This window comes from Scyliorhinus torazame, chromosome 17, assembly GCF_047496885.1.
Source record: "Scyliorhinus torazame isolate Kashiwa2021f chromosome 17, sScyTor2.1, whole genome shotgun sequence".
NCBI lineage: Eukaryota > Metazoa > Chordata > Chondrichthyes > Carcharhiniformes > Scyliorhinidae > Scyliorhinus > Scyliorhinus torazame.
The window spans coordinates 156,721,341-156,733,740 of NC_092723.1; the positions used below are offsets into that span (position 1 = coordinate 156,721,341).

The 12,400-nt window shown below is 47.6% G+C and overlaps 1 protein-coding gene across 2 annotated transcripts in view; it reads left to right on the forward strand.

Annotated features, from left to right (window-relative positions):
* The window catches only part of xpo6 (exportin 6), a 157,333-nt gene that overhangs the window by 56,214 nt on the left and 88,719 nt on the right, over positions 1-12,400 (forward strand). For both annotated transcript variants that reach the window (XM_072481372.1, XM_072481373.1), the window contains exons 2-3: positions 4,831-4,921; positions 11,965-12,077. In XM_072481372.1, the coding sequence (XP_072337473.1) occupies positions 4,831-4,921; positions 11,965-12,077 (204 nt within the window). The remainder of the gene's footprint in view (positions 1-4,830; positions 4,922-11,964; positions 12,078-12,400) is intronic.

A 12,400-nucleotide genomic window follows, 5' to 3' on the forward strand; every position in this document is an offset into this window, starting at 1 on the left:
AAAACTCCATCCCAACCCAAAAATAAACAATGAAATAACAATTACATACAAAATACCTCAAAGCCCCTTCCCATAAACAACCATAACAAGTTCCCACCAAGTCTGTTTAACTTTAAGCCTGTCCATGCTCTATAACAAATGCTTCTGCCTCCTGTGAAATGTCGAAGTAATGGTCCTTTGACCAAAGGTAACATACAGCCTCGCGGGGTACACCACTCCAACCCTAACTCCATTGTATAATGCCGTTTTGGCCTTATTAAAAGCCTCCCGCTTCTTTACCAGCTCCGCACCAAGATCCCAATATATTCTAACATGACTTCCTTCCCATCTCTGATCACGATTTTCCTTGGCCCACTTCGGGACCCATTCCTACTGGAAGCTGTGGAATCTGGCTATCACTGCTCATGGTGGCTCATTCGCCCGAGACTTCTGCCGGAGTGTTTGATGGGCCCTATCCAATTCTGGAGGGGAAACCAGTACCCCCCTACCCCACCATCTTGCGGAACATCTGTGACCAGTACGCAGTTGGATTCAGGCCCTCCGCACCTTGTGGCACCCCAAGGACCTTAAGGTTTTGTCTCCTCAACCGATTCTCTGGGACTTGTACCTTCACCCTCAGATTCTTGTTAATTTTCGCCACCACCGAGGTCTCAGCCTCCAACAAGATTTGGTTGCTGTGCCTCGACAAAGCCTCCTCCACTGCTTTCAATACCTCGCCATGTTCCTTTACAGACTCTAAAGTCCTCTACACTTTTTCACAAATGGGACCCAGCGCCGCCTCAGTCGACTTGTGCAGAATGTCGAGCATCAACCTGCATTGCCTCTCGATGTTTCGCAAACTGTTGTTCGAACTCGATGGCCAGTACCTCTATTAACATATCTGCTGGGATCGGGGCGGCCTCGACTGCCTCACCCGTCGCCGCCATCTTCCCTGCTGAGGCTCTACGCGAAGCCTCCGAGTCAGTTGAAGGATTTCCAGCCGCAGACTTCTGCGTTGCGATCTTTTCCGACATGCTTCTTCTCTAGGTCCCCTCTACTTTCTTCTAGGACGAGATTATCCACCAAAAACCCCCGGGAACCGGGCAAAAAGGATCAGAAAAACAAGCACCCTGGGAGTAGATACCTAATGCGACTTCTTGCATGCCACCACCGGAACTGGCTTTAGGCAATCTTTACGTATGTAAAGAAACAGCAGCGAGCTCTGTGCTCTCCTTTCTGGCCTGCCTTCCTCCTTTCAAAAGTGGTAGTTGGTCCAGAACTATGTAGCTCCACCCATTACACTCACCTGGCCTTGCTGGTTTCCCATCCTGCATGCGTATCTACTTCATTTGTGTGTTGCAAATCTTTTCTTTAGTCTTACCCCATTTAAAATCAGCTGTATGTTCCAGTCTACACTCTTGCTCTTCGGAACACTTTCAAAACCACTTAACCATGCTCCCTTTCTCCTTTTAAAATTTTTATTGTATGATGGTTTTCATCTCCTAATCGGTCTTGTGCCTACCTCATATCGTCATCTTCACCCCAGGAAACCATTACATCTTTAATATAGAATCGTAGAATCTCTACAGTACAGAAGGAGGCCATTTGGCCAATCAGGTATGCACCCACCCTCTGAAAGAGCACCCTGCCTAGACCCTATCTCCGTAACCCCACGCCAAGGGGCAATTTTATCATGGCCACTCCACCTAACCTGCACTTCGTTGGACTCTGGGTGGAAACCGGAGCACCTGGAGGAAACCCACACAGATGGGGAGAAAGTGCAAACTCCACATAGTCACCCAAAGCCGGAATTGAACCTGGGTCCCTGGTGCTGAGACAGCAGTGCTAGCCACTGTGCTGCCACTGCAACTAAAGACTGGCCTTACATTGGCTGGAATCCAACCTGGGCCTCACGTGTGGCAGGCGAGAATTGTGCCACTGAACCACCAATGCAAGTGACACAACCTTGTTCCACCCATTATCTCTCATTTAAAATCCTTATTTTCTATTGTCCACCTGTGCATCATAAACATTTTCTCAGTGAGATATCTTCGCTTCTTTCCTCCCTCGGCTTCTGCATTGAGCAACTTTCTCAACCTCGCTAACTTCATCTCTAGTAACCATGTTATCTGTCCCAGGTTCACGGCCTTGCTAACCTCCCTTAATCTGACCACCTGTAAAAACTGCCATAACCAATACGAGTAGAGCTCACAAAATGTTTCATACATGCTTATTTTTATTAATTGAAACATTGTTTGACACTGAGTCTGTAATTTAGCCAAATCTGGTGGTGTGGGGCTTTGCCTCTCTTTGTATATTGGTGGGGTGAGTGGTGGGGTAGGTGGGTGGTAAATTATGTAACAACAGTACAAAAATAGGCTGAATTTGTTTTGGGTTGCTGTTACCATAGTTAAGTGATTTGAAACAGTCTGAATTGCAATGAATGCTTTTCTGAGGGCTGTGCTGGGGGTCCACACCATTTAGGCTGGTTTGAAAAACTCCTGTTTGCAGTGAACCTGCTTTCATGCTGTGAAGCAACATAGCAAAGAGAGGAAACTACTCGCCTTTTAATGGTAGCTTGTGAAAAAGGAAACTGGACATCAAACCTCCAAAAAAGGCCTTTAATCTCATATAAAGCTGTTTTTCTGTTAAACTGTTATGCATTCCATTATTGTGATGTAATGCAATGTTATAAGGCTTGTAATAATTCCAGAGAAGCCTCTCCATTTGGTAATTGTTAATGCTGTTTAGACAATTCTGCATGAATTCCTCTCTTGTGATGTAATTCAGTTACCACAGTTTGCCGTGAATTCCTTGATGTTACTTTTCATTCCTCCTCCCTGCCTGACTCTCTTCTCATCACTACACTTGCCTCATCACTACACCTGCACTACACCTCTTGTTCTGTTTTCAAGGATTATTCCTTCAAATTATATGTTCATTATGATAGAGCTAGATGGTTTCTAGAACAAATTTACTTTGAATATTCCTCCCCACAAGATACAAGGATTCTTTGTTTACAATTTTCCATTCATTACACTATGTAGTTCCCATAACGTTATTTTTAAAATGTTATTTCAACAGATGTTGGCCTTGCCAGTGGCACCATATACCACAAAATATATATTTTTAAATGAACTAGTATCTAAACTGCCAGAATATTTAATGGATGTATTTTATCTTTGGCAATGTGATTTTAATACTATTTGAAAGCTACACGTTAGCTGTTGAGAACCAAGTTAGCGCAGAAAATAATGGTGATACGAGGTGGGATCAATTGAGGGCCAAACCTAAAGCTCAGGAAATTGCATCACGTGATCTGCATGTACAGTCTGGAACAGTGTTCTTCAAACTTTTTCCCTGGGGATCCATTTTTACCAACCGGCCAACCTTCGGGACCCAACAGGATTGAAAAGAATGGGAAAAATGGGGTTATAGCCCTGCCGACCTTCGCGACCCGCGCCGGCCGACCTTCGCGACCCACCATTTTTTCTTACCTTGTTTGCTGCTGACAAAAATGGAGGAAATGGTTTTGGGTCCCTTTGGTCCTCGTACACGCTCCTCCAATGGAACATATTGGATGAAGATGAAGCCTTCCGGTGTCGGAAAGTATGGTGTCTCCATCTGTCCAAAGTTCTGCATTTTTTTTCCTGAAAAATCTTATCAAATAAAACCCCTCCGAACTTGTAAAAAACAAAATTGAATAAAATGAATAAAATAAATGAAATAAATAAAAATAAAATGAATAAAATAAATGAATAAACCCCCCCCCCCCGAAGGTCTAAAACAAAAAGCTGCGACCGTTTATAAAAAAAAAAAAAAAAAGCAGCCGCACTACGCATGCGTGCCCGATCATAGGTGCACATGCATGCCCGATCATAGGTGCGTGCCGATGATTGGTGCGGCCGTTTTTTTTTCACGTTCGCGGCCATTTTGAAGACCACTTGCAGCCGGTGTTAGTAACAGCCTGCGGCTGTTGCGCGCAGATTTGCGTGATCGGGAGCACCGTGATGGACGGCTCCGCCACCCGCCCGCGACCCACTCACGGGTTGAGCCCCTGAGTTTGACAATGCCTGGTCTGGAGTTTCTCAGTTTCTTGCTGCTGCGGACTATTCAGGCTGAAATCATTGCTCCTGTCCACTGTGTACACAGTGGAAAATGGAAACCCTGATTTCCCTTTAGCTGTCAGATTTTAGACCGGCTAATTGGTTAGTAAACAATAAATGCAGGTGGATTGCAATTCTGGCAGAAATCTTGCATTTCCTTCGGTCTAAATTCCAGAAGATAGAGGAATGATTCCAAAAACTGAACTCCTTGCATCTGTCGGATTTAAGCCCAAGTTTACTGTCACCCTATCTCATCTTTCTGATTTTATCTCCCCATTCTCTTCTGCTCAGCCTTGGAATTGTGCACAAACATTTTTTGAGAACACTTTTAATATACAGTATATTGGTAAGTCCTCCAAACCAATCTCAACCTATATTAATTTCAGGGGCGGCATGGTAACTCCGTGGTTAGCACTGCTGCCTCACAGCACCAGGGACCCAGGTTCAATTCTGGCATCGGGTGACTGTGTGTGGAGTTTGCACATTCTACCCGTAAGGTTTTCTCTGGGTGCTCCAGTTTCCTCCCATAGTCCACAGATGTGCACGTTAGGTGAGTTGGCAATGCTAAATTGCCCCTTAGTGTCCAGCAATGTGTAGGTTAGGTTAAGGGGTTATAGGAATAGGGTGGGGAAGTGGGCTTGGGTGGAGTGCTCTTTCAGAGAGTCGGTGCAGACTCAATGGGCTGAATGGTCTTCTTTTGCACTGTAGGCATTGTGATTCTAATGCAGCCATACTGTTTTCACAGGCATCTGAAGAGGCCTCTCTGCGCGCATTGGAGAGTCTTATGACTGAGTTCTTCCACAGTTGCACCACAAACGAGCGAAAAAGGGAGATCGGTAAGTGACTGGAATTAGCTATTGCTCCAACTCCTATCACATTTCTCGGAATGAGTTTCTATGTTGCTGTAGAGCTCTGCTGATTTGACACTCGTTCTGTGCTATGTGGAGACATGTGAGAATTATTCTATTTTTATCCCTCCACCTGACTTGAAGTCTCTCCTGTCTGTTGCTGCACCTCTCCTGGCCACTTGAGATTAAGAACTCATGTGCTGGAAATTGTAGCTCTTACTATTTGATTTTGTTGTGATGTTTAGCAGCTGGCTATATTGAAAAGAGATCCGGAAATTCTTTTTGAGATGCTCACCTGCTTCTCCCAGCGCCTGTCATATTGGAGACCAAAGGTTTAGTGCCTGTCTGTAATAATTCCCCCTATATATTTGGAATGGAGGAAACATTGATGTCCATCAGTGCTCACACATGTAAATGCCTTTATAATCTACAGAGACTGGACTCTACTGTTTCTCTTTTTACTTAAGACTGTCTTTGTCTGTTAACAACAAATGTAACTCCTTTATTCAAATGTAATTCCTTTATCAAAAAGGGAGGGAGACCAAAAGCAGGAAACTGCAGGCTAGTTAGCGTAACATCTATCGTAGGGAAAACATTGGTCACTATTATTAATGACGTTATACCAGGGCACTTAGATAAATTTAAGGTAATCAGGCAGTCAACATGGTTTTGTGAGAGGGAATTCTATCTGCTGTGGGTGAAGGAGAACCAGTAGATGACTGTACTTGATTTCCAGAGGCATTTAAAAAAATATATTTTTATTCAAGGCTTTTCAACAAAAATGTAAATATGCAAAATATTAAAAGAAGATCCAAAAAGCATCAGAAGAACATCACATCAAACTACCCCAACCCTCCGGCCCCCCTGACATCGACCCCCCTTCCTCGTCCTGCTTTCCCATTTTAACCCCCTTACGCTCCCCCCCGCTAATCCCTCAATCCTCTCTGCTGACCCCTCAATCGGTCCTTGAAGAAATCAATGAACCCTTCTACCGACTCCCACAGAGCAAACTTGATCTTCTCAAACTGCAAGAATTCTGCCAGGTTGCTCACCCACACCCCTGCCTTCGGCGGCTCTGAGTCCCACCAACATAACAAAATCTGTGTCCAGGCTATTGGGGCGGCAATTCCAACTTATCAGCCCCAATAGCCTCCACCAGTGCGCCCTCCCTCTCCATCAGTTCCTTGTAAATATCCTCCCTATCCCTATTTCGTCCTCTGACAGAAGACACAATGACATACCCTCTAACCTCAAGTGTTGCCTACACTGTCTGTGCCTACCCCCCCCAAAACCAATACCACCACTGGGCTACAGAAAATGAAATGAAAATCGTTTATTGTCACAAGTAGGCTTCAAATGAAGTTACTGTGAAAAGCCCCTAGTCGCCACATTCCGGCGCCTGTTCGGGGAGGCTGGTACAGGAATACCTGACGGGCGGGAATGGCAGAGGTGCCAACAACAAAGCCCTCAAGCATGGCCTACGCGATGTTGCCTCCACCTATCCCCAAACTGACCTCTCACCCACGGCCCATTTCCTCATCATCACAATGTTTGCAGCCCAATAATAATTTCGCAAATCCGGCAACGCCAGCCTCTCCCTTATCCCATTCCACAACGTGGTGGCAGAGACCTCCCCTGTATCATACACTTGAATCATATATCCTATGACTGTGATCATAGCCCTGAATGGCAGCACCCCCCCCCCCCCCCCCCCCCCCCACACACACACACACACACACCCTCATCCGCCAATAGCCCCACATCTAACCTCCACTGTGACCATTGGGCCTCCTCTGAACCACCCGCAAATCCACCCAATGCAGCACGTGGTCAGAGCACACGATAGCTGAAAACCCCGAGGTGGCCACACCCGCCAGCGGCACCATGACCATTCCGAAAAAAATCGATCTGGGAATACACCCATGCACAAGGGAGATGTATGAACACTCCTTCGCCCTCAGCCTCTCAAACCTCCAGGGGACCATCTCCTCCTCCTCCTCCTCCTCCCCCGCCCTGAGTGGAACACCTGTCCCACCCATCCCTTCCTCAGCCTTGTCTGATTTCCCAACTTCAGGTATTTCTCCTGTAAAATCACTAAGTCCACCTTCAGACCCCTCAGATACGTGAATATGCACAACCGTTTAACCGGCCCATTCAACCATTGCACGTTTCACCCTCCCTGCTCCTCAGCTATACCCCTTCTTGGGCCGGCCCGCATCACATGCCCCGCCAGGCACGCCCTTGGATGTGCATCGCCATCTCTCCCTTTCCAACCACACCCATGGCAGCAGCCCCATCCCCAAACAAAGAACCCACCCTGCCTCCCCTGACGACTCCTGACTTCACTTCTGTTAGCCCAACCAGCTAGCCTGGTGGCCCACGCCCAAGGCTTCTAAACCTCCCTCCCCCACCACCAACAACAACAAACAAAGAAAAACAAAAGGCACACTCACCACCGCCGCTCTGCCATCGAAACCCACCCTGAACTACCTACCCCAGACATTCTACCATAAACGCAAAAATCCTCTCCCAAGTTCAGTGCCCTCGCACTCCTCTCAGTCCATAGTCTCTCATAAAGTCCATCACCTCCTTCGGTGCGCCAAAGATAGCTCCTGCTTCTGACGAGACACCTGAAAGCGGAAAGGGTATAGAACCCCAACTTCACTCCCTTCTTGAAGAGGGCAGCCTTTATCCGGTTGAACCCGGCTCTCTTTGCCGACTCCACACCCAGGTCCTGATAGATCCACAGGTGCACCTCCTGGTCTGCCTCACCCGCTGCAAAATGTTTCCTCCTTCAAGAAACTGTGCAACCGCACCACCATCGCCTTCGGCAGCTACCCCACCTGCGCTGCCTCCTCCTGTACCCTGTCGCCTGATCCACCTCGAGGGGCCAATCAAAAGCCCCTTTCCCCATCAACTGCTCCAACATCCTTGCCACATACTTGGTGGCATCCGCTCCCTCGATGCCCTCGGCCATCCCGACTATCCTGAAGTTCTGTCGGCTGGAGCGATTCTTCAGGTCCTCCAACTTTTCTCTCAGCCTCTTCTGGTTGTCCACCACCATCCCCAGCTCCGTTGCCAGCAAGGCCATTCGCTCCTCCTGTTCCCTCACCATGTCCTCCACTTTCTGAATTGCCACGCCCTGAGCCTCCAACCTCTGCTCCACTTTGAATCGATGCTCTGAGCGGCTCCACCACCTGAGCCAGGACTTTCAAGGCCTCCTTCCTCTGCTGCTAGAACTTATTATTTAAAACTCCACAAGTTGCTCTGTTGGCCATTGGGTAGGCAGCGCTGCCCCCTTGCACTCCGCCGCCTTAACCTGTAGTGCATCATTAAAACTGTCCTGTTCCAACTGCTCGCTCTTTTTCTCGTGGCATTTCTCATCCTCTGATCCATGCACCAGACTCATCAGAGGAGGATTACCTTCCCTGGCCACTCTCATACCTTTTACCCACAAACAAACCCCCCTGCATACGGATGGGGAAGGACCAACAAAATCCACCTTGAGCGGGAGCCGCCAAATGTGTGACCACTTAATCCATGTCCGCCATCCGAAGTCCAGAAGGCATTTGATAAGGTGCCACATCAAACGTTATTGTAGAAAATAAAAGTTCATGGTGTAGGTGGTAAGATATTGGCATGGAGAGAAGATTGGTTAGCTAATAGGAAATAGAGAGTAGGCATAAATGGGCCACTTTCTGGTCAGCAAGATGTAAAAAGCGGTACTGGTGCCTGATTTGGATGAAAGGACCAATGGATGGTTGCTCAATTTGTTGGTGACACAAAGATAGGTAGGAAAGTAAGTTGTGAAGAAGACACATGGAGGGTATGAAGGAATCTAGATCTGCTACGTGAGTGGGAAAAGATCATCTGGCAAATAGAATATAATGAGAGAAAATGTAAACTTGTCCATTTTGGCAGAAAGAATAAAAAAAGAAACGTGTTATCTAAATGGTGAGAGACTGCAGAGCTCTTGAGGTGCAGAAGGATCTGGGTGTCCCAGTGCATGAACCACAAGGTTAATATGCAGGTATAACAAGCAATTAGGAAAGCTAATAGAATGTTATAATTTATTGCGAGGGAAATTGGGAAAAATGGGTGGCACAGTAGCACAGTGGTTAGCACTGTTGTTCATAGCCCCAGGGACCTGGGTTCGATTCCCAACTTGGGCCACTGTCTGTGCGGAGTCTGCACGTTCTCCCAGTGTCTGCGTGGGTTTCTTCCGGGTGCTCCGGCTTCCTCCCACAGGTCCCGAAAGATGTGCTGTTGGGTGAATTGGACATTCTGAATTCTCCCTCAGTGAACCCGAACAGGCGCCGGAGTGTGGCAACTAGGGGGTTTTCACAATAACTTCATTGCAGTCTAATTGTGACACTAATAAAGATTATTATCACATTTAATAATTGAATACAAAAGTAAGAAGGTTATGCTTCAGTTATACAGGACATTGGTGAGACCCCATTTTGAGTGCTGTGTAGTTTCCTAAATTGAGGAAGGATGTAAATATGTCGGAAGCAGTTCAGAGAGGATGTACTCGACTAATACCTGGAATGGGTGCGTTCTCCTACAAAGTAAGGGTGGACATGCTAGGTTGTATTCACTGGAGTTTAGAAGAGTAAGAGACAACTTGATTGAAACATACCAGATCCTGAGGAGTTTTGGCAAGGTGGATGTGGAACGGACATTGCTCTTGTGGGAGAGCTAGCGGCCATTGTTTAAAAATAAAGATGTCACCCATTTCAGACAAAGGTGAGCATTTTTTTCCTGAGAGTTTTGTGTTTTTGGAACTCCCTCAAAAAGTGGCGGAGTCTTTGAATATTTTCAAGGCACAGCTAGATAGATTTTTATTTTTTTATTTTCCTCCATTTTCACATTTTCTCCCACATTTACATCCATCAACAATAAACAATAATCAGCAAGATATGTCAGTCCCCATAATAACAACAACGATCCCATCTACCCACCAACCCCCAAACCCCAACCCGCATGTTTACATAAACAAATGACAAAAATAAATCAGGGATTACCCGTAGTCACCCTTAATCTTACACAGCTCCCACTGCCCCACCCCAGGCCTCCAGCTCCTCCCGTCCACTGCCTCTTGTAAAACTCCTCCCCCTACCCTCGGTTCCTTCCCCCCCCCAACTTTCCACCCCGGCTAGACCACTCGGACCCTGTTCTGCCAGACTCCAATGGCCGCAGCCCCCCCCCCCCCCCCCCCCCCCCCCCCCCCCCCCCCCCCCCCCCCCCCCCCCCCCCCACCTCACTCCCATTCACTGGCCGGCACACACCGGCCAGCGTGGAGGCCCCCGCCCAGGTCCCTTTCCCACTTGCCCGGCCCCAGGAAAGCCCAAAGATCCCCTTTTAGCACACAAACCCCACCTATCCACCTACACCCCAAAGAACTCTCATTTAGAGTGAAAGTCCCGTCCCTTCCCTCGTCCAAATATATACCACATTGGCTCCTTTAGTCTCTATACCCGCGCGCAGTGATGCAAAAAATAAGAAAATACGGTCATGAGGTTAAATGAGGTCACATGGCCATTCCTCAGTTTGTTAGTTCTGCCACAGTCCTTCTGCTTTCGCAAACTCCTCCGCTGCTTCCGCCGTTCCAAAATAAAGGCCTTTGAGCTTGTAAGTCACCCTCCGCTTCGCTGGATATACAATGCCGCTCCGCACCTTGCTAATGTACAGTGCCCTCTTCACCCGGTTGAAGGCAGCCCGCCTCCTTGCCAGCTCCACCATAAAGTTCTGGTATACACGTATACCAGCTCCAGCCCACTGCACCACCCACTTCTGCTTGGCCCAGCTCAGGACCTTCTCCTTCACCCTGTACTTACGGAAGCACAGAGTCATTGCCCTTGGCGGCTCACTCGCCAAGTGGAGGTACAGGCCTCCACGAACGATGAGCCCGATCCAGTTCATATCTGATGGGGTCCTCCCCCTCCCCCAGTAGTTTTGCCAGCATCGCGGCAAAATACTCAGTCGGCTTCGGTCCTTCAACTCCTTCGGGCAGCCCCACAATCCTCAAATTCTGTCGCCTGGATCTGTTTTCCAGGTCTTCCATTTTTCCTCGCAGATTATTGTTCATGTCCATCACCTTCCGCATCTCTTTCCCCATCGAGGTAAGTTGATCACCGTGCTGCAATACCGTCTCCTCCACTTCCTTCAGCGCCTCCCCTTGCTCTCACATCTCCGCCACTGCGCTCGCCACCTCCGTCCTCACCGGGGAAACCGCCGCCTCCACCAGCACACTCAAAGCCTCCCTCATCTCCTTCCTCACCGTCTCCATGCATTTCGCAATCTGCGCCAACTGCTTTTCAAATTCCGCAGCCATCACCTTGGTTATTTCTTCAGCCGTAAGCAGTGCGGCCTTCCCTGGTGCTCCAGCCTCCATTTTTCCTGGTGACCCCGCGGTGACCTTTCCACTCCCCGACGGACCTCCAGCTGGGGTTTTTTTGGCCGTTTTTCTGCTCACACTCGACATTTTTCTTTGTTCTTTTTTTCCTCCTGTGTCTTCTCAGTGCCTCCTCTGTGCCTTCTCCCTTTTTCTGCCGCCTCCACGGACCCTGGGACCGGGCTTAAAGCCCCGAAATTGCCGTTCCCGAGCGGGGGCTCTCCATTGTGCGGCCGCCTCCCGCCCGCCGTCACCGGAAGTCCCCAGCTAGATAGATTCTTGATATGCAAGGAGGTGAAAGGTTATCGGGGTAGGCAGCAGTGGAGTTGACATTGCAATCTGATCAGCCATGATATTATTGAATGACTGAGCAGGCTTGAGTGGCCTACCGCTCCTAATTTGTATGCTGGTATGCATGCATCTTTGTATATCTTTATAACTCTGATGCACCATTTTCATCTGAACTTTTAAAAGATTCTACCTTTTATTTAAAGTACCATGGGTGTTCCTATTTGAATCAATTTTTAACAGTTAATGGGGCCTTAGAACCATATGTATATTGTGATTGGGGTGTGTATTTAATTTATGGGTTTCTCTTGGCAGCTTGCCTCATTGAATATTCTTTATTCCACAGAGGAGCTGTTAAATAACTTTGCACAGCAGATTGGGGCATGGCAACATTGTATTTACTTCTTATCCAACACTCGTAATGAGTATGTCATGATGTACAGCTTGACAGTGTTTGAGGTGAGTCAGCGATATTGAATGAAAGACGTGTGACAGGCCTTGTGGGAGGTTGAACTGGCCCCACTGTTTCCTGTTATTTTCTAAAGCAGAATGTTCAAACATGGGGTCACTGAGTAATGGTGTCATGTTACGATCCCAGTTAGTGATATAACTGGACAAGAAGATTCCAGAACGGCTCAAGAGACACTTTTACTTTATATTTTTAAAAAATCAAAGTGAGGGAGCAGAATCACAGGACTGCTAATCAGTTTTAACAACAAGAAAACATTAAACATGAAAAATGGATTAGAATGCAGTAATCCTTTGACCCTCCTTTAGCTGAA